Source organism: Acinonyx jubatus, chromosome A1 (assembly GCF_027475565.1).
Source record: "Acinonyx jubatus isolate Ajub_Pintada_27869175 chromosome A1, VMU_Ajub_asm_v1.0, whole genome shotgun sequence".
Lineage (NCBI taxonomy): Eukaryota > Metazoa > Chordata > Mammalia > Carnivora > Felidae > Acinonyx > Acinonyx jubatus.
Genome location: NC_069380.1, coordinates 211,141,938 through 211,168,408, shown reverse-complemented (window position 1 = coordinate 211,168,408; position 26,471 = coordinate 211,141,938). Strand labels below are relative to the sequence as shown.

General features: G+C 36.5%; 1 protein-coding gene across 10 annotated transcripts in view; it reads right to left on the bottom strand.

Moving 5' to 3' along the window:
• DROSHA (drosha ribonuclease III) overlaps positions 1-26,471 on the bottom strand; it is a 201,774-nt gene that overhangs the window by 120,950 nt on the left and 54,353 nt on the right. For 9 of the 10 annotated variants that reach the window (XM_053201821.1, XM_015077686.3, XM_053201826.1 and 6 more), the window contains 6 exons: positions 20,390-20,514; positions 18,655-18,754; positions 17,116-17,223; positions 5,315-5,422; positions 4,668-4,806; positions 4,276-4,336 (listed from right to left, as the gene is read on the bottom strand). In XM_053201821.1, the coding sequence (XP_053057796.1) occupies positions 4,276-4,336; positions 4,668-4,806; positions 5,315-5,422; positions 17,116-17,223; positions 18,655-18,754; positions 20,390-20,514 (641 nt within the window). The remainder of the gene's footprint in view (positions 1-4,275; positions 4,337-4,667; positions 4,807-5,314; positions 5,423-17,115; positions 17,224-18,654; positions 18,755-20,389; positions 20,515-26,471) is intronic. The other variant, XM_053201835.1, reaches the window with a different exon arrangement.

Below are 26,471 nucleotides of genomic sequence, written 5' to 3'. Positions count from 1 at the left end.
TGTTTTTTTCATTTTCATTTTCAACATGGTTGAGTTCAAAATGAACACGGTTTCTCAGATATCATTCCTTCTGCCACGGAAAGAAAGCCCTGTTCTTTGTGACGGAGAAAAAGAAAACAAATCGTGAGGTCTGAACAACGCTATCAAGAGACAATTTACGTACCAACAACTATGGTTGGGGTAGATGAGACAAAGATAATTTAAGCTCATGCTTTCATCAGTGTAAAGTACATGTGTAGGGAATGTGTAGCCTTGCCTTTTTCAATGGGGCCGCAGGGAACTCAGGGTTCCACTTATTAAAACACAGAACTGGTCATCTGGAGACTCCACAATATAGCAGGGTAAAAGGAAACCATGGCCACACTGTCCCTGAGGGTGTGATTAAGGGCTCTTTTAATTAGACAGCTCTTTTCTGATCTTAGGCTCTCACAGAATACCATAGTAAGGCGTATGATCATCTTCAAACGAAAATTTTAAAGTTTCATCCTGCCTTTCTTTTCACCTCTTGATTGAAGAGGAAGATAGTATGGTCTATGATAATTTCAAAAGCCAACTCAAGGCAAGCCAATTTAAAAAGAAAAGTGACAGATGAAGAAAGAGGTAGAAAAGGAAGTTATGCTAGCTATGGCTGGCCATGCTCTTGGCTGTGGAAGCCAGTTATGAGCTGCAGCAACAGTCAACCCTGTCACTTCTATCCCAGCTCTACCCACCTTTAATCCATTTAAGTCTGGATCCAAGAGGGATAAGCCTGGCTATTTAACTTCTCAACAGTCCATTTTAAAAAGAAATCTGCCCTCTAGCAATCTCTATTGGCTTTCAGAGTATAACCCACTGTGTTTTACACACAAAGATAAGCTTCCTGAGGGCAACATCAGAGACTCTTCAGCCATTAGGCAATTGCCTCCATTACTTTTCCAGGGCTATTAATGAGTTTAGACCCAGTCCACTTCCTTTCCAGATTCTTCAGGGGCTTAAGGCCACACAAAATTAAGAATGTTAATATATGAGAGTATCTCTTAAAATCAAGAAAGACAATAATGAGAATTAACATATAAAAATTTCCAATCCATTATATAAGGCCAGTATTATCCTAATAATAAAACCAAACAAAACATCACAGAAAAGGAAAACTACAGACCAATAACTCTTATGACTATAGACATAAAAATCCCCAACAATACTAGTAGACTAAATTTGTAGCATATAAAAAGGATTATACATCATAATCAAGTGAGATATATCCCAGGAAAGCAAGGTTGGTTCAACATCAATGAACACAATATACCACATGAATAGAATAAATGAAAAAAAAAAAAAATCATCTCAATAGCAAAAAAATAAATGAATAAAAAACAAAAAGAACATTTGACAAAATTCTACATACTTTCATAATAAAAACATTCAGCAAACTAGGAACAGAAAGAAATTTCCTCAGCCTGATTAAAAGACATCTACAGGGGCGCCTGGGTGGCTCAGTCCGTTGAGCATCCGGCTCTGGCTCAGGTCATGATCTCACAGCTCATGAGTTCAAGCCCTGCATCAGGCTCTGTGCTGACAGCTTGGAGCCTGGAGCCTGCTTCCGATTCTGTGTCTTCCTCTCTCTCTGCCCCTCCCCCACTCATGCTCTGTCTCTCTCAAAAATAAATAGACATTAAAAAAAAAAAAAAGACATCTGCGAAAAACCCACAGCTAACATCAGACTCAACAGTAAAAAAATGCTTTCACCTAAAGATTTTAGGAAGAAACAAGGACCCACTCTTACCACTTCTATTCAGCATTATACTGGAAGCTCTAGCCAGGGCAACTATGTTTAAAGAATGAAATAAAAGGCATCCAAAGTGGAACGGAAAAACTAAAACCATCTCTATTTGTAGGTGATATGATCATATACACAAAAAAATACTACACAATCCACTAAAAAACTTTTATAGCTAACAAAGGAGCTCATCAAGGTTGCAAGATACAACATCAATATACAAAAACTGATTCTATTTGTCTACAATGGCAATGAACAATCCAAAAATGAAATTAAGAAAACAATTCCATATATAATAGCATCAAAAAGAATAAAATACTTAGGAATAAATTTAGCAAAAGACAAAATGTACTCTTAAAACTATAATATAAAGTAAATTAAATTAATTAAAGATGACTTAATTAGGGGCACCTGGGTGGCTTGTGGGTTAAATGTCCAACTCTTGATCTCAGTTCAGGTCGTACTCTCATGGTTCGTTGAGATCAAGCCCCTTGTCAGGCTCCGCGCTCGCTGATAGCGTGGAGCCTGTCTGGGATTCTTTCTCTTCTCTCTCTCTGTCCCTCCCCCCGCTCACTGTGTCGCTCAAAATAAATAAACAAATATTATAAAAATAAATAAATAAAAACGCAATAATATTAGTATTTAAAAAAAAAAAAACATGACTTGGGGTGCTTGGGTGGCTCAATCAGTTAAGCATTCAACTCTTGATTTTGGCTCTGGTCATGATCTCACAGTTGGTGAGTTCAATCCCCACATCGGACTCTGCACTGCACGGGATTCTCTTTCTCTGCCCCTCCCCCATTCATTCATTTTCTCTCTCTCTCTCTCTCTCTCTCAAAATAAATAAACTTTACAAAATAAAAATTTTTTTAAATGACTTAAATAAATGTAAAGATATATAACGTTTAGGGGTCAGAACTTAATATTAAGATGGTAATCATTCACAAATTGATCCACAGATTCAATACAATCCCTACCAAAATCCTAGCTGGCTTCTTTGCAAAAATTGATAAGCTAATCCAAAATTTCACGTGGAAATGTAATGGGTCTGGGATAGCCAAAACAAACTTGAAAGAAGAAGAGGAAAAAAAAGTTGGAGATCTTGCATTTCTTATTTTCAAAACTTACTATAAAGTTAGTTATCAAGACAGTGTGGTACCAGCATAAGGACAGACATAAAGATCAACAGAATAGAACTGAGAGTCCAAAAAGAATCCTCACATATACCATCAATTAATTATCAACAAGGGTGTCAAGACAATTTAGTGGAGAAAGATTAGCATTTTCAACAAATGATGCTGGCACAACTGGATATCCACATCAAAGACTGCAGCTGGACCCCTACACCACACCACACACAAAAATTAACTCTAAAATAGACCAAAGATCTAAATGTAAGAGAAAAAAACTATACAACTCTTAAAGGAAAAAAGATGTAAATCTCTGTGACTCCATATTAGGCAGTCGCTTCTTAGACATGACACCAAAAGTATAAGCAACACAAGAAGTAACAGAAAAATTGGACTTCATCAAAACTTTTCTTTGAAGGACATCTTCAAAAGAATGAAGAAACAATCCTTAGAATGAGAAAAAATTTTTGCAAATTTGCATCTGATGAGACTTATATCTGGAATATCTAAAAATGATTCTAAATCAGTAACTTAAAATAACCCAATTAAACACAGGAAAAGATTCCTAACAGATAGTTCTCTTAGGTAAGATATACAAATGGCCAATTAAGCACATGAAAAGATACACAACATCATTAGCCATCAGGGAAATACAAACAAAACCACAAATGAGGTAATACTTCCTACCTACTAAGATGGCTAGATTCACAAATGTTGGGAAAGATGTGAAGAAATCAGAACCTATTACATACTGCTTCTGAGAATATAAAATAATGTAGCCACTTTGGAAAACAGTCTGGCAGTTACTTAAAAGGTTAAACAAAGTTACCATATGACCCAGAAATTCCACTCCTAGGTATATACCCAAGAAAATCAAAATATATATCCACACAAAAACCTGTACACAAATATTCACAGCAATATCAATCATAATTGCCAAAAAGTGGAAACAACCCAAACACCCATCAACGATAAATAAAACATGACATACCCACACCATGGAGTATCACTTGACAATAAAATGAAACAAAGCACTAACACATACTATAACATGGATAAATCTTGAAAACATTGTGCTAAGTAAAAGAGGCCAGTCACAAAGGACCACATTGTATGATACCATTTACATGAAATGTTCAGAATAGGCAAATCCATAGAGATTGGAAGCAGACTGAAAGCAAAATACGGTTGCCTAGGGATGGGCAGGCTGAGGGGAAACAGGAAGTAAGGGGTTTCTTTTCGGGGTGCTGAAAACATTCTAAAATTAAGTAGTGTTGCACCATTGTGTAAACATTCTAAAAACCACTGAATTGTATACTTTAAATGGGTGAATTATATGGTATGTGAATTATATCTCAATAAGGCTGTTACTAAGAAAAGTTACTTTACCTTGAGGGAGTTGGATCATCTTGTCCAAGACGTGACATAATATTTATTAAGGTGTTAATTCCTATTAAAAAAATACACAAATACTGTTAGAAGCATTCTAGGATCATGATATGACAGATAGATAATTATCTATTTTACCCCAATTTGATTTCAAAAGGTTTAATATCTGCATGTCTACAAGTGTGATCAACTAAAGTTACTTAAAGCACTTGAAAGGGAGCAACAAATTTTTCTAAAAATTTTATCCATGCTTATAATAATGCTCAAAGTGAATGCTGTTATATATGGGTCATAAAGCAGTAAGGAATGAGAGTATAAAACAGTCATATCATGAGGATTTAGTTTACAATAGAGAACACAGGCCAAAATACAATGGTAGAATCCAAACATACCTTTTTTCCGCATGTGCATGTGATGAACTTTTCTATCTCCATACTTGGGCTGCCGAATTCCACAGTTAGATAAAGAATTCCTGGCATGATCAGGATTCATTCCAAAATTTAAGTGATGACTTGGATGAGTCATGGCCAGCTAAAATTTCAATGAAATAAATTTAGTTTAACTTAGAAGTGCCATCTTTATACCATTTCAAATGAAACAGGAAAGAGATCTATGTATCCAGTCAAATTTTAAGCCCTCATCTTTCCATCTTCTCTCTTCCAGTGTCAGAGCTTGTACCAGAGCTCTAGTACAAGTCCTCTTCTGAAAAGAAACCTAAAAATTCACATCTTTCAAAGGAGAACTAGGATAGTCATCACCTGAAAAGAAGAGCCATAGAGAAGGGAAGGCTGAAAGAAGGGACTCAGGTTTGACAGGCAAATTTTAGCCTGTTTCTTTAAAGACAGTGTCAAAAAAAAAAAAAAAAAAAAGTGAGAAAAAGTGTTTAAAAGTGGCAACCAGAGACCAGAGTAATGGAGAGCTATGTTTCTAAACGTCCTCATTATCTCCCAGAACGGAGAATCTCAATGTTCCATTTGTAACCTGCAAGATGAATTACCCCTATTTTGTCATTATGAGTGCACAGGAGAGTAATTCTTACCTGTAACAGACAACGATCTTGGAAAGTATATCCTATTAATTTGTCCAGATGCATTAGGCATTGGTGGTAGCGGATATGATGGGTCAAAACAGGCAACATCATTGCATGCTAGGAAAGAAAATTTCAATATGTTTAACTCTATAAAAACTTCTAAAAATGCTTCATCTAACTTACAACAAACAAGAACCATTTTCCATCCCAGATTGCATCTTTGCAAATCCCATATGAGGGGTGGTGGACTATAGTTACGAAGGGTGTAGTCTCAGGAATCACAGTTCCCCGGTCTGATTCCTGCTGTCACTCATTAATTGTGGGACTTGACAGGGGAGTTATTTAACCTCCCTCTCTCAGTTTTCTCACCTACCGAATGGGAATAATCAGTATAGCTACTTTTTTTTTTCGCGGGGGGGGGGGGGGGGGGGTGGTGGTGGTTAAAAGGAAGAAATGAGCAAATACAAAAAAATGCTCAGCACAAGGCCTCTCAGCCTCACTCAGGAGTAGCCCGGCTTCAACAGGATACAGCAGGGTAATCTCAGCAAGTCATCAGAATTTCTGGGCCTCCTGCCTTTAATTCCAAGAGAATGGATTAGGACTTACAAATTCTGAAACTTTGTCAAGGTCAAGACTTTTTTGAGAATCTAAGGAAAATGACTGTTTCCCCAGAAAAATGCCTATGTGCATAAACACGTAAAAAAAAGGTATGCAATTTTAATGGGTTCACAGACCCCTAAAAGCCTATCACTATCCTCCAGGTAAGAACTTCTCAGCCAGATGATCTCAAAGGGCCATTCCATGTTTAATACTTAATGATCTAATAATCTGAGGATGACTTTTATAAAACCACCAATACAGGTAAGTCACCTGAGGACATGGAACTTTTACTTTGGTTTCAATCACTTCTCATTTGGCTAAAGATGCCTTATTGGAAATAATTTCATAAAAGGCATAGCCTTCTCTTTTTCTTAATAATATTTCCCTAGAACTTGAGAGAAAGGAGTCATTCTTATTCATCAGAACCTAGAGGATGGGCACAGCCCACAGAATGACTGACATATGGTTTATATCATTTTACTCTTTGAAGTATTTTCAGATGGCATTGTTTAAAAATACATGAAAATGGATTTGCTTGAAAATGCAGAAATCAGTCTCCTGTATTATTAACTTATAAGTAAAGATCAATACTCCCAATTAGGAACTCCAATCAAGAGGAAGTCCTTTTTTCCATTTCAATTCAATAAATACATATTGAGCACCTCCATGTGCAAGGCTTACTAGGGTTGTGGAAGAGAAAAAAGATAGACACTCTCTGCCCTCAAGGGCTTCCCAGAGATATGCCATCATGATCAGAAGTATTGGCATTTCCTCCATGTTGTTCTGATAAGTGCTGCATTAAAGAACATGCTAATAGGGAAACAAAATTGTGACCAATGTCTGGTATCACTTTCCAGGCATTTAAATTGCAGAAAGCTCAAGGGAGTTGATGCTAAAAACTCAAGGTAGAAGGGTCATGAAGACTACACAGTGCAACTATCTTCTTTAAGTATGAACTCAAACTGATGAATTATTTTTTTAATACCTCCAGTAAGAGATCATCCCCTGTCAGGAAAATAACACCCTCTTCAGGGTATTATGCTAACTGAAATAAATCACTCAGAGAAAGGCAAATACCATATGATCTCACTTCTATATGGAATCTAAAAAAACCAAAACAAAACAAACAAACAAAAAAAACCAAAACGAACAAATGAAATTAGTACAGAGAACACCCTGGTGGTTGCCAGAGGGAAAGGGGGTGGAGCATGGGTGAAAGATTAAAAGGTATAAACTTTCAGTTATAAATACATTAAGTCACAGAGATGAAAAGTACAGTATTGGGAATACAGTCAATAATGTTGTAATAACGTATGATGACAGATCATGACTACACTTATCACAGTGAGCACTATGTAATATATAGAACTGTTCAATCACCATGTTGTGCAGCTAAAACTAACATAACATTGTATGTCAACTATACTTAATAAAGAAAATGCTGGGTCGGGCTGGACTTGGGTGGCTCAGTCAGATGAGCATTCGACTCTCCACCTTGGCTCAGGTCATGATCTCTCGGTTCATGAATTCAAGTCCCACATTGGGCTCTGTGCTGATGGCACAGAGCCTGCTTGGATTTCTCTTTCTCTTTCTCTCTCTCTCTCTCTCTCTCTCTCTCTCTCTCTCCCTCTCCCTCTCCCTCTCCTCCCTCTCTCTATGCCCCTCCCCTGCTTGTGCTCTCTCTCTCAAAATAAACAAATAAACTTAAAAAAAATTAAAAACAATAAAAAATAATTTTTTAAATACTTATTTTGAGAGAGAGAGAGAGAGAGAGAGAGAGAGAGCAATGGAAGAGCAGGGGAGGGGTAGAGAGAGAGGGAGAGAATCCGAAGCAGGTTCCAAGCTGTTGGCACAGAGCCCAAAGCGGGGCTTCGTCTCACGACAATGAGATCATGACCAGAGCCAATATCAAGAGTCAGTCGCTCAACCGACTGAGCCACCAAGGCACTCTAATAAAAAATTCTTTAAAAAGGAAAGAACACCCTCTTTAGAGTACTCTGGTGTTAAGAAAGTTATTATCAACATTTAATCTAAATCTATCTCTTGGAGGTTTATCCCTTGAAACCTAGTTATACCCTTGGGGCCAAAAAAAAAAAAAAAAAAAAAAAACATTTAATGGTAATGTCTCCACATCTTTTCTTCACTAACCTAAGTCTTATTTCCTTTAACCTTTACTCATGTCAAACAGCTCTGATTCATTTCACTACTTCCTCTAAACTTGCTCCAAATAATACTAGTTTATCTTTACAGATATGAGTATTTCTTGTGAATATCACTAAAAGCTATATATGACCCATGCCCATCTTGTAACCTAGACAACAAAGTCTCAACATTATGTATAAGACTGTTAAAATCTCTAGCTCAGTTGTTGTTTTGTTTTTTTTTTTTTTTCATTTTATTTATTTTAGAGGGAGTGAGCAAGCATGAGCAGGGGAAAGGGGCAGAGGGAGAAAGAGAAAGAATCTCAAGCAGGCTCCACACTCAGCACAGAGCCTGACATGGGGCTCAATCTCACAACCCTGGGATCATGACCCAGGGCAAAAGCAAGAGTTGGATATTCAACCGACTGACCCACCTAGGTGCCCTTTTTTATATTATCAATCTTTGTGGGGCACCTGGGGGCTCAGTTGGTTAAGCATTCATGACTTCAGCTCAGGTCATGATCTCATGGTCTGTGGGTTCAAGCCCCACATCAGGCTCTGTGCTGACAGTTCACAGCCCAGAGCCTGCTTGGGATTCTGTATCTTCCTCGCTCTCTGCTCCTCCCCTGCTTACACTCTATCTCCATCACTCTCAAAAAAAAACATTTTTTAAAAATAAAAAAAATAAAACTGTGACCAAAACTGGAGAGGGCTCTGCAGATTCCAATCTACCGGGTGAGTACAAGAGGACAGTGTAATGCTGCCAGAGAAGCTAAGGCCCTATAAATACTCAAAATTAAAAACTGAAGTTCCCTTCGAGGATAAAGTCTCATGGTGAAGCAAGTACGGACAGTAAAAGCCACATTTAAGCAAGAGAGGAAGAATAAAGGGCAAAAGAAAGAGAAAGTCCAGATAAAAGTAGGGGAGGAAAGCAGAGAGGGCAGGTCTCAGATATTATGAAGCCATGTCTTTTATCACTTTGCAAAAGCAGCAGGAGGGGCTCTTTAACCGTGAAAAGTTAATCTGACTTCTACCTCCCTCCTAAAAGTACGAGAAAATATTTCACTTACTTATCTAACATTATTTAACTTGAAGAGCAATACAAAATCATGATCATACCCCATCTAAGGATTTTATCAGAAAATGGAAAGAACAGAATAAGATTCCTCAGATAATTAAAAAATAAAGCCAGAAAAACATGCCAACAAAACAGATGAAAGCTGTAACCTAACATTTCAAAATAAGATAAACAAAATTAAGAAAACAAAGGAAGCAATTAAAAAAAAAACCCTACAAATAAGTATTACATTTTCATTAATTCGGAAATGAAATGACTGGAGGAAAGGAAGATTTGAAAAAAAGTGACAAACCTCAGAGAAAAGACACAAAAGGAAAAAATCATTTTAAGAATACAGACTAAAGAGAATGAACAGCAAATTAACCAATGGATAGTGCCTTTGAGAAATAAAAGATGGAAAAAGGCAAAATTTTAGAGAAATAAAAAAATCAAAAAGAAATGAAGGATTCAAAAGAAAATGATAGATACAGAAGATAAAGAAGGTACAAAGTGCATATAACATGAATCCTTAAAGAAAATCAATACAACAGGACAGAATAATGAAATGTGTAATTCAAGAAAACATTTGAGATAAAAGACAACTTGAAAGTATATACTGAAGGGTACACAGCATATCTGAAAAAATTAACCAAAAAAGCTGAGACATATTCTAGTATGGCTATTATTAGTTTTTAAAGGAAAAAAATCCTTTAGGCACTGAGACAAAAGGGCCAAGTCACTTATAAAATTCATATTATCACACTTTTGACAACAGAGCTTTACGCCAGATAACAGAGAACACATTTAAGATGTTAAAAAAAGAAAACATAACTCACAAATTTTAAATCCAGTTTAAGTGGCCTTTATATTTAAAGACAAAGGGTTAGGAACATGCAGGACCTTAAGGATAATTGTTTCAATAAGCCCTTCTTAAAGAATCTGCCAGAAAGGAGCTCAGACAATCAAAACAAGGGGGATAGACACTGCCATATAAACTAGCAATTACCTTCAAATATATTTTTAACTACAGATAATCAATAAGTGAGTCAACATTATAGAAAATGCCTAATACTCTAACAGATTACTACAACTATCAGAAAATGAGGGGAGAACATGAAGTCCATGAAGAGTAGGGATGAGGCTGCTGTGTGTCTCATAAATACTAACTTGCAACAAAAGGATAATCACTTGAGGGGCACCAGAGTGGCTCAATTGGGCATTCGACTTCAGCTCAGGTCATGTTCTCAGTTTATGAGTTCAAGCCCCATGTTGGGCTCTGGGCTGACAGCTCAGAGCCTAGAGACTGCTTTGGATTCTGTCTCCCTCTCTCTCTGCCCCTCCCCTGTTCGTGCTCACTCTCTCTCTCTCTGAAAAATAAATAAACATTTTTTAAAAAAAGGATAATCACTTCAAATTAGGTGCTGGATGAGAGAGAGAAGCACAAGAAATAATAATCATTTATTTTCAATGGGCAATGGGACACACATAGGAGGGGAGGGAGAAGTTTCATTAGACTACAAAGGTGTTAATAAAAAGATAACCATTCATACAGAATTATGAACCTTCCCGAATACAAAGAGATGTATAAAGAAAAAAAGAAAAAAAAGAGAAAACAAACAAACAAACAAACAAACAACGAAAATGGAGCTCACAGGGACCACATAACAAAAAACAGTTTGACAGCGGGGAGGCCAAACATACAAAGAATGTATGCGTGCATGTGCGCGCGCGCATGTCTGTGTTTTCTTATATTAAAGGAAAAAATTAAACCATTTCTAAAAGATGGCTACCCTTAGGGGTGCAGAGTGGCAAGAAGGGAGTAGAGGAAAGAGATACAAATTAGATTTTTTTTAAAACAGACTTGTCTTTATAAACCTGAGTTTGGAAACATGGAAAATATTTTACAGATTTACAAAACAATACTTTCTAAAAGAAACACTTTAAATCAAAAGTCAAATGAAATAAATGAATCTGTGTACCCAGTTTGTGATACAAGCACAAGTGACCAAACCACAGTAATGTGTGTGCATGCCTTGTGTCATATCTGTAGATAATGACAGATAAAAAGGAATACCCCCAAACAACTGCTTCCCATAATCGGTGCCATTAATATTGTTATCCTGGGACTATTATTAGTGTATTAAAGAAAAATGAGTACTTTTTTTGGTATGAATATCAAATAGTTGATGAGGGAAAGATTCTTTTTTAAAGTATTCTAACTAATAAATGCAGAAAGACAGAATTAAAATATCACTTTGGAAGCTCTTAGCGAATTACTGGGTCTAGGTCATAATTCATTAGTGACTAAAAATGCTACACACAAGAGAGACCATGGATGGACCCAGAAGGTATTATGCTAAGTGAAATAAGCCAGACAGAGAAAGGCAAAAAACCTTATGACTTACTTACATGTAGAATCTAAAAAACAAAACAAATGAACAAACAATAACAAAAGAGAGAAAGACTCATAAATATAGAAAACAAACTGGAGATTGCCAACAGGAGGGGATTAGGAAAATGGACGAAATAGGTAAAGGGGATTAAGAGTTACAAACTTCCAGTTATAAAATAAATAAGTCACAGAGGTAAAAAGCATACCATACGGAATATTGTCAATAATACTGTAATACACTTATTGTGGTATTTCATCATGTATACAGTTGCTGAATCACTATGTTGTATACGTGAAACTAATTTAATTTTATGTCAACTATACTTCAATTTTTAAAATAAGGTATACGACTGGGGAGAAATACATTCCAATTCAAAGACTTATTTCTTCAATTGAAAAATGGTCTGATTAAGTCAGATTTCTATGAACAGAATTTACTCTCTAAAAGAACTATTAAATGTTTGGATAATCCACTTACAATTTTTTTTTAATGTTTATTTATTTGTGAGAGAGAAAGAGACAGAGTGTGAGAGGGGGAGGGGCAGAGAGAGAGGGAGACACAGAATCCAGAGCAGGCTCCAGGCTCCAGGTGTCAGCGGTCAGCACAGAGCTCAACGCAGGGCTCAAACTCAAGAACCATGAGATCATGACCTGAGTCGAAGTCAGATGGATGCTTAACTGACTGAGCCACCCAGGCACCCTTAAATAATCCACTTACAATAAAAAGAGACAGGGAGAGAGACACCACACTACCACTTAAGAGTAGGTTGCGCAAAAAAATATACTTACAAGTGACCAGTGCCATTCAACAGAACGTCCTATGATGATGAAAATATTCTGCATTTCTGCTGTTATAACAGGCAATAGCAAGATGTGTCTAATAAGAGCTGGAACTGTGGCTAGGACAACTAAGAACTGAATTTTTAATTTCATTTAATTCTAAAAAAAAATTTTCACATTTATTTATTTTTGAGAGACAGAGCACAAGTGGGGGAGGGGCACAAAGAGAGGGAGACACAGAATCCAAAGCAGGCTCCTGGCTCTGAGCTGTCAGCACAGAGCCCAACATGGGGCTTGAATTCACAAACCGTGAGATCATGACCTGAGTCTAAGTCAGACCCTTAACAGATATCCAGGCACCCCTAATTTCATTTAATTCTAATTAACTTAAGTTTATAAACCCATGTGTAGCCAGTAGTATTGTATTAGACAGCAGTTTATAACAATGTATAGGATATACAAGGGAGAGAAGCACATGTTAAATGATACCATCAAGTTACAATCAGCAAAATTCAGATCAGATCAGACCGCAGGAACACTTCCATTACTGAACATGAGCTTTGAGTTTCTTCAACAACAAAAATTTGCAAGGAAAACAAAGGGAAAATGGAATGAGAACTTAGGGTAAAGAGACTTAAAATACATCAACTCATCACAATGTATGAATCTTGTTTGAATCCCAATTCAAGCCGACTGACACAGATCTAACAGGAAAACATGAACACTGGCTGGTATTTGATATTACAGAAATGCTGCTGATAACCACTGAGGCTGTGTGAGGACTACATAGAGTTCATTACACTTTTCTCCCTGACCTTTTATATGTCTGACATTTGTATAATAAAAATGTAATTTTAACAGTTCTCTATCAGGCCAGTCAGCCATCAAAGCAAAATCTCCTTTTCTTCCATTACGAGAAGCACGACATCTCCAGTTCAAAAAAATAAAATAAAAAAGTAAGTACCTCTCATTGTCCAAAAATTTGTTATCAGTAACTGTGAAGCCATAGTCTCTCAGAGGTATAAATCTCCATTTTCTCTCCCAAGTTCAAACTTAGAAAATGATTCCTTCAATGTGTTGTCCAAAACTCTTAATCCCTAGAGATATTTCTTTACACTGTTCAGTCCCCTTGATAAATCATGAAGCGAGAGTATCAGTTATTGTGATCCAGCAAGGCAGCCCTCCATTCCATTCCAGAGTTACTATGGGAAGACAGCACAGCTATTCATGCATCCAAATATAGCCCTGGATCTACCCAGTACAAAGACCAACCACCACAACTCAGCTTGTCTCCCTAGCACCAACAGCAATTCTCCATGCACCTGTGCCTCCTTAGTTTTCTCAATTAGTTCATCTCCCCAGTTTGGGATAAGCCTTATATGGGCTATATAACCATAATGGTAGCAGATTCCTTGCTTCTTTTTTGATGTCTCTGTTTGTCACATTTATCCATTCTCCATTCTTATGGTTCAGTTTATTGATTCCCATGGACCATCTACCTCCTTACCATAGCAGAGGGTACAGGCACCTACTTCTATAAGATACCAATTCAACCTCAGTGGGCAGAACCCCACTCTTAAAATACAGATCCTGTAGCAACATGCTGCCTTTCTTCCTTTTCTGAGTCCTACTGTTGAATTTTTCAGCCTTGGTTTCAGGTTTTAATTCTTGCTTTTTTTCCTCCCATGTTACCTAGAATTCACTCTAATGAACAGCAACACAGAATAAATCTTTCAATAGTTTGTCTCTAAACACAGTCTCAAGTCTGCATTTAGTTCACATGTAATTATAGGTTACAGGCCCACACCTAGCTTCCCATTCCTCCTCACACTGGTTGGAGCATCAGATAGAATTTTCTAACCTCATAACAACCCTGTAACTTCTCTGGTGGGAAGTTATACATCTAGAATAAAGGGCTGGTACTTAAGTTTCTCCACCTCAGATGTGTGACAACAGTTTCATCTCAGAGGCAGCAAGATAACATCAAAAGGCTTTTGCCAACAACCTAGTAGCAATTATTACTTATGAACAGTGGGTTCTACATCAATGTGTTACCAAATAGAGAATCCTTCCCCTGCCCAACCCCTGAGAATTTTAGAGAAGTGTTTTTTTTTTTTTCCCTTAAAATTAAGTGTGAGGGGCGCCTGGCTCGCTCAGTCAGTTAAGCATCTGACTTGGGTTTCGGCTCAGGTCATGATCTTGTGGTTCGTGGGTCCAAGCCCTGCATCAGGTTCTGCACTGTCAGGGCGGGGCCTGCTGGGGATTCTCTTTCTCTCCCACTCTCTCTGCCCCTCTTCTGCTTGTGTGCTCTCTGTCTCAAAATAAATAAATAACTTAAAAAAAAAATTAGGTATGAGTCTACCTATTCACAGGCTTCAGGATTACTCAAAGTATTCAGTGTATAACTTCATTTAACTGCTCTTTCTCAGATTCTTATTCTTCATTACCAAACATACTAAACGCCTTTAGTTTCAATGTTTTAAACTGCATTATTACATGCCACCTGCCATCTGATTTCAGGAACACACACAAAAAGAAACATTTATTCTAGGATAAGAAATTAAATAAAGCCAACATTACTTGTAAAAAATAGGATTGGAGACTGGAAGCATGGCTTCTAAACAGATGGCAGTTGTCTTTGGGAGAGTGGGAGTCCTTCAGAGCAAAGGACTATTATTAGATCAAGGAGTACTCACCTTGGCAGGAGTTTTAATCAGGGTCCAATTTCTCTGACCAGTTAGTAAAAGGAATTAACTGAGTGCTTTTGCCTGCCAATCTCCAGACAGAAGGTTAAATATAATACATAAAGAGATGATAACCTAGTCCTCCAGCTACTTCTAATCTAGCTGACAAGCCAGAATAAGAAATCTGTGACACAGCTGAAAAACACAGAACTGCAGTGGAAAAGATTATTCAGCACCCATATGCACACATTTCACCAAAAAGAAAGGGGGGAAAAGGGCTCTTTGTTTTATTTTATCTTAATTTAATTTAATTTTGTATTTATTTATTTATTTATACACGTATGTATGTATGTATGTATGTATGTATGTATGTATTTTGAGGATGGGGAGAGAAGCAGAAGGAGATGGAGAGAATCTTACGCAGGCTCCAAGCCCAGCATGGAGCCAACTGCCCAGCACAGAGCCGAGGTGGGGCTCAATCTCACAACGAGTGAGATCATGACCCAAGCCAATCAAGATCAGATCAAGAATGGATGCTCAACTGACTTAGTCACCCAGGTGCCCCAAGGGCTCAATACTTTAAACAAAATTGTGTCCAGTGGAACAAAACTGCCTTAGGGCCTGCTACAAGGGTGGAAATCAATACAACAGGATACTCCCTCCACTCCCACCACCCCTTAGTTATTTTCTATCTTTTTACAAATTAGGGCTCCATAGGGTTTTGTCAAAAAAAAAAACAAAAAAAAACCACACACACACACACAAGTTTAAAACCCACTGAACTGAAAGATCTCTAAGGTTCCTTCCAGTTTATAATGTTCCACAATTTTATGATGTCTCTATCAATTCTGACTTATCACTGAAAGCACCAGATTTTGAACAGATTGTTGAACATTCCGCATATTGTTCTTATAATGTCTACCTTAGGATGACATTATGTTGGTTCGGGAGAAACTGAAAACCTGGGTATCATGGCTTCAAGTGGCTTTAAGAAAGAATCAACAGAGATACTCACTCCTGAAAGTACTTATGGTAAAAAAAAAAAAAAAAATTAGTCAGTTAACAAAGTAACTGAAGACTTGGTAGATATAGGTGGTTGCCACTGTTGGTAACTATTCTCAAACTATTTAGTAACACTGCATCAATAGCAATTAATCTTAACACAAAAATATGTAGCTCCAGACATCACAACATAAATGAATTACACAGCAATACATTTAATGATAAGATTAAATCCCACTGTTCAATATAATAATTAAATGCCAACACCGACTTAAGGAAAAAATAAACCTCATTATGATGAAATAAATTCCTAAGACTGCTTGAACTGATTACAATATATACTACCATCAAAACAGAATTAAGTGGAAGCCTGTAAGTATTCTTCCAAAAGCCTGAACACAGTGAACTACATTACTTGATCCCTGCCTGTGTACTCATTTCTGCTACTGTAATTCCCATGGAGCATAACCAGTACCAATCATAACAAAAGAATCAAGTGAAGAGCCCAGGAATATGCTCGGTTTTAGGAATCTCTAATCTGGTATAAATTCCACTCATAGGGAAAACAAAAATAGTTACTAGTGAGACAGTCATGTATAGCTGACTTGTTCTTCTATTAGTTCACCCATCAAAAACTATTATCATTTGGCTCAAATATGAAATTTACACTGATTCTGTTCATTAATGCCTTCAATTCTCTAAAGTGTAAGTTTGCGTCATCCGTCTGGAAAGTTTGTACACACCACCTTCAGGAGTCTGCCTGTAGAGCTGCTGGAGCTCTTTTCAGAAGCACCCACACAGGTGCTGCGAACAGGCGGGGGCATTTCAAGAACAGACTTGCCTTCACTCAACATGCAGAGACAGAATTTAGTACCACCAAGTAACTGCCCACCACTGCACACATGCACACGTGTACACACGCAGTGGCACACACATACACGTGCACACACACACACAAAACTGAACAAGACAACATGAAAATGGACACAAAAACAAAACCCAAACAATAGAAAACAATTTATGGTTGGTGTTCCATTTAGCTATAAGACAGTATGTTCTACGGAAATTCATGGAAATTAGGAAAACTTCAGTGGCAGATGCCTTTTAAAAAAAGAGATATATAGGTATAATTGTGTTCTCAGAGGCGTCATCACCTGACAGACATCAGAACGGATGCCAGTTTTCCAAAATCCTTGACTACTCAGCTCCACTGTTACTTCTCGCCTCATTGTATTCTTCTGTCGTATTTTTTGGAGCGCTTCCTAGAAAAGAACTCATTACGATAAGTAACCTGACAGTTGTAAGGTAATATTAAGCCAAACATCAAGCATTAGACTATAAGCTGGATTCACTGAATATCACCCTTATATTCAGGTATTCAAACCTATTCAAACCTCTTTATGCCAAATTACAATATTTTATTTGAAATGAAGGCCAGGATCCTCAAAGCCTTGGGTGTAAGTCGGTCTTTCCTGGTAACTACATAAGAAAAAAAATCTAAACCAAATCGACTATTCTGGTGAGTTCAAGTAAAAAATGACCTTGTACTGATAAACAAAATGTGATGTTTGGAACTTAAAATCATCATGTAAAAATTATATTTATATCAAGCCTTATGTTAAGCATTTACATCTAAGAAAGACAATCAGTAAATTAACCTGCAACCCACCTAATTCTAAAAGTTGCTTCTAATTTGCAAAACCCTTACAAAAACTCTTGCAGGGGTACATTTTATTTTAAAAAGACAATGATTCAAAACTTTTGCAAGACACAATCAAGACTTTGCAAGACTCTTCCCTTTTACCTCCCTTCAAAAAACTAATTATAAAAAAATAATTTTATATTTGTATGCTTACTCAATAAGTATCTCACAGGTACTCATAACAACAACTACTGCACCACTCCCACCATTAAGTGCCTACCACAGACCAAATACCATTGGGGGGAAAGTTCAATGGAGTATTTCAGAAGTCCACACAAGCACCTATTTCCCTGGGTCCACCAACAGAGAGAAATTTGAGTCAGCCTCTCTTAGCCCTGTTTCCCTCCTTTTTAATGAGGATGTCTGGCTCAAATCACAGAAGTGGACAAGACCAGAATTCAAACGCTTTTCCCATCTTCAAAGTCTGGTTCTCTTATACTACCAAAGCAGAATAAAACTTCAATGAGATAAAATCTATGTTGACATTGAATCCACTTATTCTTAAAATTATGAATTAAGAATTAAAACATAAATAATCCTGGAATACAGGGATAATACTACCCATTAGTAAAAAAATATGGAATTTGGGATATAAAACCTTAGACGTTCACCCTACTAAACTAACAGACATATGGAAGATAATCTTTTACAACCTTAAGATGAAGAAACTTGAGTAAGACCCACGTTGTACTATATGCAGTCTAATTAATGATAAAAAACTGACCTAGCAAGTTTTAAAATTTGGAAAATTTCTAAAAGATACATTTATTCCCAATCGTAGGAATCCATGAAGAAACTGGCCTTTTTAGGGGGAAAATGCTTAGACACTGAAAGATGGAAAAGAAAATCAATCTATATACCAATGTGAGGAAAAAGTATGATATTTTTAAGTGTTTTTCCACCTTATTCTAGAAGAATGGTGTAATGCAATAATCTTGAAATAAATCTGAAGCACATCATCATTTATCACAGAACAGGATTTGATACCAACCTCCCTTTGTGCCAGCTTCTGTTTGTCAGTTTGTTTAACTTTGGGACTATTTGCTAGGAGGTGGCGAAGTTTCACATAACTCTTCCACAGTTTCTGGTACCTAAGGAAAAGGACAGACAGACATCTCAGACAAGGAGAACGAGAATCCGAAGTGCAATAAAACCAGTTGTTTTAATAGGCCTGCTGAATCATAAATTACATTCTTTTGGAGATCCTTAATGGTAACAAACCTTCATTCTAAGGAAGGATATGATTTGGGGGCAGTGGGGCAGGATGACCAAGAGTCATCTGGAACCTAGTAATTAAGTTCATTATTATAAGTCTGTGTTGAAAATGAGGTGTCACTATATGCCTGAATCTCTCTGGAAAGAATTCCAAAGAAACATAAAAACCAACAGAAATATGTATCATTTCTCATCATTACCTATTTTATTTAAATATGTACTTTCTGAGGTTGTTGAAAGAAAGATCCCTTACTTAACAAGGATACTGTCGGTCTCTGAACTGCCTACATTGAAAATAAAAGCTGGAGAATATTAGAAAAGAGAACCCCATCCATGCCAATACCCAAGCTACACAGCTGTCTCCATTTCTCCACTGGAGAAGGAAAAAGACGAATGGTGTGCACCAATTTGTATTTACCATGACAAAAATAAGCTTATTTGTTGCAGCCAAATATGGGATAAGCTGGCTCAGTGTAAAGGATTCTGTTAAAGCGTCCTGAGAATGAAGAGAAATGCGGTCCTTTAGCAGCACACAGTCCTGCCATCGGAGAGTCCACGACAGCCTATCACATTCTACTAACATTTTTGACAAGAAGGGACTTTCAAAGAATTTTGTCATATTCAAACTGCTCCTTTCTTGGCCTTAGCTGGGTCTCTCCTTTTTGGTAACAATTTTTTAGAGAATGGAGGAAAGAAAGAAGTACTTACACAGTGCCTGGTTCACTGCTTCATACTTTTATCCAAAGGGGGGAAAAAAAGAACAAAACCCTTTAGCCTCTTCTAATGTATCAGCCAGAATTGTATTTATGAATTGAAAATCTCCCATGCCCTTTTCTCCCATTATGAATCCTTAAAAAAAAAAATTAAGTCAGGAAACCATTTTTTCGTTTGTTTAACGAGGTAGGAAATCCAAACACTTCTGAAGAATATAATGGTACTATTTCTATTCCCACACATCCTCAGCTTCTCCCAGAAAAACACTAACAAGCGAGTTGGAAAAACTCAAGCGTGGAAAGTAACATCAATTCTAAGAGTCAGAAGTCATGCCTTCTCCTTAGAACACAACCTTTGACTTTGCATAGGATCCTGAGCTTATTAAGATGCCTCCCAAAATAGAACTCTGCATAAATCCGGCAGTGCTAGGAACCAACATGGTGTTACTTTCCTCTAGAGTTCACTGGAAAAGTAAATAATAATAATAACAATAAATATTATAATGATGAATAAAGGAAAAGTTCCTTAAGGTTAAAAACATACAGGACTCATGTTGACCAAAACTGCCAAGGATAATCCTATTGAATAATAATTACCTACAGTCAAATCAATAGAGAAAATAATTCTTCAGGAGCTACCAAAACGTGTTTCATTTGGTAACCTAAATTTGGAAACATGGCTCATTTCAGGTCTTAATTTTTTTACAAAGAAAGCATCCACTAAAGGGTATTCCTCTGCTAATTCAGCTGTTAGTAGAAGGTGAAATTGGCTATGACAAACACTGAGAAATATCTTACTGTGGATCTCCTGCATAACTCAACTGTGCAGGGCGTATCCCAAAATGGACGATAATCGGAAAAGTAATCACATCAGGGTTGAACTGTTCACGATCCAGTTGATCAATGCGGACAGAGCTAGGTTTCTAGAGAGAAAAATCAAAGCCGTTTATTCCCATAAGAAGACTTTCAGTATTGACTTTAACCTAAGTAAGGAAGAAATTAATCGGGTTTTTTTCTGGGAAAGCCTCATCCCCCAAGGGAAAATGTCATTTAAAATACTTTAATCATAGCAGCTATTCTATATAAAAACTATAATGTCATCCCTGTAAATGAGTCTATGCCATTTGGCATAATGAACAATGAGTCTGTCCTTTTTTGCAGTCCACATAGAAACCTTTAAAAATTAAACTTCTAAAAGGACACCTAGTCAGATATAACTTTTCCTTAACCTCTCTAAAGACACAGGGGAAATATTCCACATTACAGGGAAGAAATGTGCTGGCTTATTCTGTTTCATTTCACATATCAAATGAATGGCTTACTTCTACTCAGGGTACACAGATGCCTCTCTCCATATTTTTTTCCATTAGTTCTGTATGTACCTTGTTTTTTCCTTTCTTTTGTTTAAATTGCAGTATAATTCATATATATCATTATATTGGTTTCAGGTATAGGACATAATAATTCAATATTTGTATACACCATGAAATGATCACCACAAGTCTAATTAGCAACTGTCACCATACAAAGCTACAAAATTTTTTCTTATGATAAGAACCTTCAAGATCTTTTCTTGGCAACTTTCAAATATGCAACACAGTATTACTGACTTATAGTCACTATGCTTTACATTACATCGCCATGACATATATTTTATAACTGAAAGTGTATACCTCTTGATCCCCTTCACTCATTTTGCCCACTCCCCTTCCTCTCTGGCAACCACCAATCTGTTCTCTGTATCTAAGTTTGGCTTTGCTTTGTCCATTCATTTTGTTTTTTGATTTCACACGTAAGTGAAATCATACAGTGTTTGTCTTTTTCTGGGACTTATTTCACTTAGGGTAATACCATCAAGGCCCATCCATGTTGTTGCAAATGGCAAGATTTTATTCTTTTTTATGGCTGAGCACTATTCCATTGTGTGTGTGTGTGTGTGTGTATTCATCTACTGATGAACACTTCGATTTTTTCCGTATCTTGACTACTGTAAATAATACTGCTAGAACATAAACATTCATATCTTTCTGAATTCGTGTTTCTGTTTCCTTCAAATAAATACCCAGAAGTGGAACTCATGGGTCATGTGGTATATTTTCAATTTTTTGAGGAACCTCCATACTGTTCTCCACAGTGACTGCACCAATGTACACTCCCAATAGTATACAAGGGTTACTTTTTCTCCACACCCTCACCAACACTTGTTATTTCTTGTCATTTTGGTAATAGCCATTCTGAAAGGTACAAGGTGACAACTCATGATTTTGATTTGCATTTTCCTAATGATTAGTGATGTTGAGCATCTTTTCATATGCCTGTTGGCCATTTATATCTTCTCTAAAAAAATGTCTATTCAGATCTTCTGTCCATTTTTAATCAAATTATTTGGGTTTTTTGGTTATTGAACTGTGTGAGTTCTTTATATATTTTGGATATTAACCCTTTATTGGATATCTGATTGGCAAATACCTTCTCCCATTCAGTAGGTGGCCTTTTCATTTTGTTGATGATCTCCTTCACTGAACACAAGTTTTTCAGTTTGATGTAGTTCCATTTGTTTACTTTTGCCTTTGTTGCCTTTGCGTTTTTGGAGTCCGGTACGAAAACATCATTGCCCAGACCAATGCCAAAGAGATTCCACCTATGTTTTCCCCTGTAAGTTTCATGGTTTCAGATCTTACATTCAAGTCTTCAGTCCATTTTGAGTTAATTTTTGCATATGGCATAGGTAGTGGTCCAATTTCATTCTTTCACATGTGGCTGTCCAGTTTTCCCAACACCATTTATTGAAGAGACTTCCTTTCCCCATTGTATATTCTTGCCTCCTTTGTCATAAATTAATTTACCATATACGCAGGAGTTTATTCCCAGGCTCTCTATTCTGTTCCACTGATCAACGTGTCTATTTTTCTTTTTGCTAATGCCATACCGTTTGATTACTATAGCCCTGTTGTATAGTTTGAAATCAGGGAACATGATGCCTCCAGCTCTGTTCTTTCTTAAGACTGTTTTGGCTAGTCAAAATCTTTTGTGGTTCCACACAAATTTTAGGATTGTTTATCCTATTTCTGTGAAAAATGCCATTAGAATTTTGATAGGGGTTGCACTGAATCCACAGATTTCTGTGAGCAATATGGACATTTTAATAATATTAATTCCAATCCATGAGCACAGAACACCTTTTCATTTGTGTCTTCAATTTCTTTCATCAACGTCTTACAGTTTTCAGGGGACAGGCCTTTCACTTCCTAGTTTAAATTTCCTCCTAGGTGTCTTATTCTTTTGATGTAATTATAGATAGGACTATTTTCTTAATTTAAGTTCTCTTTCTGATAGTTTGCTGTTAATATATAAAAATCCAACAAATTTTTATGTGTTGATTTTTTTTTACCCTACAACTACACTGAATTCACTTATTAGTTCTAACAGTTTTTTGGTGGAACCTTTAGAGGTTTTCTATATATAAAGTCATATCATCTACAAATAGTGACAGTTTTACTTCTTCCATACAATTTGGATGCCTTTTATTTCTTTTTCCTGCCTAACTGCTCTGGTAGGACTTCCAATACATGTTGAATAAAAGTGAGCATCCTTGTCTTACTCCTGATCTTACGTATTCCTTTAATTCTACACCTTTAAAATAGAAGGTATGGTGGTACAAAAACCAAATGGTTAAGCTTCTCATTATGTCCATGGAGAACATTTTTTAATTTTAATAGAAGCCTCATTTTTTTTATTCTAATACAGGAAGAAGTGAACAGGTGGTTCCTTCTTCAGTTAACAACATACTGTTTGTGAAATACCTTTCTTTCATCCTAAAAGGTGAAGTTTGTGAAAAGACGGTAAAAGCTATTATATAACCTCCTTGCTTATATCCAGCTCTCACAGCAGTCCCTAATTAGAAACTAAACTCTTTGACTCAGCTGCTTTAGAGCCAAATGCCACAGAGTTGATCCACGTGGAGGCCAATAAGATTCATTCTGCCATACAGCAATGCCCACAGTCAGAGTCTGGTTGGTGGCCTGGTTTAACCAGGACAGAGGGGTTTCAATGGTAAAACTGGGAAAACCCCCAGCAACTGAAACAAGCTGGTTACCCTACCCATAATTGTAGCCCCACTCAGCCATCTGACAAATCCAAGTAAGTGACAAAATAAATACATCTGTGTAAATTCATACACACTGATTAGAAAACAATGTATACTTAAGTTTTAAAAGAATATTTAAATGTCACTTAACAGTCAAAAGTTCACTAGTATTTGGAAAAGTTGAACTCTGCTCTCAAAATTAATAAACTTCTTGGAGAAGATTTTCTAGAAACAGGTAACCTAATATGAAATTATTTAAACGCCCATCATCAGTAGCAACATGTTATTTATGTCTAAGAAATGTTACCAAGATTTTGTATATCTAAGCAGCAGGATACAGTTTTAAAAGAGGAATCGCACAACTGAAAATGCTAGTGAATTATTCATGTTTTCATGATTTTAAACACCATGCTATGGCATCAACCAAAGAAATTGTGATTTAAAATATCTATAGCATCTCTAAATTTACAGAGGGGCAAGATGAAATAAGTTCTAGACTTTGGCCACACCCTACAATATCCAATATCCATCATACCAGCTTTGAGGAAGAATAAAAAAAAGTTCTTGCTAATGACCAAAGTATTCCCTGGCAGAGGCAAAGTGCCTCAGGAGGGAGATTAATTCTTTTAAGTTCTGCAGCAATAAAGTACTTAATGTGACCATAATGGCTTGAAAAATTTAATAAAGTCTCCAATATTCTTACCACTGGGTAATCTTTCAAAGCAAGTACTGCAGAGGATAAAATGTGATGCCATGTCTACTCTGCTCTATTCGCAAAAGATATAATGAAATGATGTTTCCATGATACTGAATTTCAGAATATTTTCCTCCTTTAAACATATTTTTATTAATTTTAACATGTCACCAAGTCTGGCACCCAAACTTATCTTTCTTAATTTATTTCTGATTACTTCCCAACATAAACCTTTCATCCTGATTAATCTGGTTTCATTATCTTCAAAACTGGCCATTTATCCTTCCAAGTATATGAATTTATTCATGCCAATAAATTCTACAATTTCTTGATTCCTTAAAGACCTCCCTGTAGCCTTTATGAAGTATCCCTGGCAGCCTGGTCCAGGGATCCCGCCTGAAACTACAGGCCTTCTTGATTGGCTTTTCGACTGACTAGTCCACTGATTCAACAATTCATCGCAGACTACTTTCATATGGCTATGCCACGAGTTTGTGCCCGGACAAACAACATATATAATCTATGTACTTCACTAACACCTAGCTCAAACAGTAGTCCCTCAACAAAGGAGCTAAATGATAATCACGGCAATGGAGTAAATATCCTCAATGCCTTTGGCTCAAAAACAAGCAATGGATGAATCAGAAAAGCACTGCGGGATTTTTTTTTAAACTAGAGATCCTTGGGCCCCATACTTGAAATATATATGGGTGGGGACAGTCAGGGCATTCTTACATTTTCAAAAGCTTTCCAACTGATTCTAGGATTTTAGGAAATGTTAACCATTCTGTGGAAGGAAGCCCCAGGGTGAAAGTGTTCCCAAAGTGTCCACTACAGATCATGAGACTCTTCAGGCAGACCCACCAAGATGAAAAGGTGTGTCTCCCACCACCGTCACCCCCACCCATCCTCTGACCCCACTTTAAAACTGGCAGAAGAAATGTAAATTCATGCAACTATTTAAGAAGAAAAACCAAATTCACAGTTATATTGTCATAATGCTATCACTTAATAGATTTTAGAGTTACTTTAACAATTATTTATGTGGCCTAACAATGTAATTGTAAAAACTGTATGATTGTTTTAAGTTTTAAACAAGTTTTATGTTTAAACATATTTTTATTAAACACTTTCACTGTCTAAATTTGTTTGAAACAATCAGTATTAGCCGGAATGTTTGATTTGTAAATAGTAACATTTTGTCTGTACAGATGTTACTGTCATGCTAGAAAAAGTTGATCCAGAGTTTTTATTTTTATGAATCAAGGCCATTAAACAATTTGGCAGCCTTTTAAAAACAACAGCTTTGTTTAAATAGATTACTCTGTTTCTTTACATAAAAATATTTTAATTCTCCATTTCTGGAAAACTTTATCCTGATAAGAAGCCAATATATAATTATTTTATGATTACAGTAACATACTTTAGAGAAAAAACTTTTAATTCATATGAATATACAAAACAGCATTTTCTTTATAAGAGAATCTATTTAACTTTTGACTTTCTGCTCTTAATATTTTCATTTTTACTTCAAGAATTAACATTAGAGGCTAATTTTTAGAAAAAAAATTAAGAAACAAAGAAATGGGAAATATTGGTAATAAGTATGGCAAAGGATCAATGAAAAAGGACAAGTATCACAAAAGAAAATTAGACAAGAGATAGTAATAGGTCATTATCAAAAGAAAACATGAAAGGCCAAGAAACATTTAAAATACCAATTTTTGCTAGAAACCAAAATAAATACTGAACTACATAATTTTCCCCCCGGGTAAATTGATAGTATTTTTGTTAAACTAGTATACTATAACCAATATGAAGACATGGACATGCTCATATACTCCCGGTCAAAGTGCAAATTTTAGAACCTTTCTAGAAGGCAATTTACAACATGTATCAAAAGCCTTAAAAATGTGCGTATCTTCAGGGGCTCCTGGGTAGCTCAGTCAGTTGAGCATCCAACTCTTGGTTTCAGCTCAGGCCATGATCTCACAGTTTCATGAGTTTGAGTCCCCTGTCGGGCTCTGCACTAACAGTGCGGAGCGTGCTTGAGATTCTCCCTTTCTCTGCCCCTCCCCTGCTCATACTCTGTCTCTCTC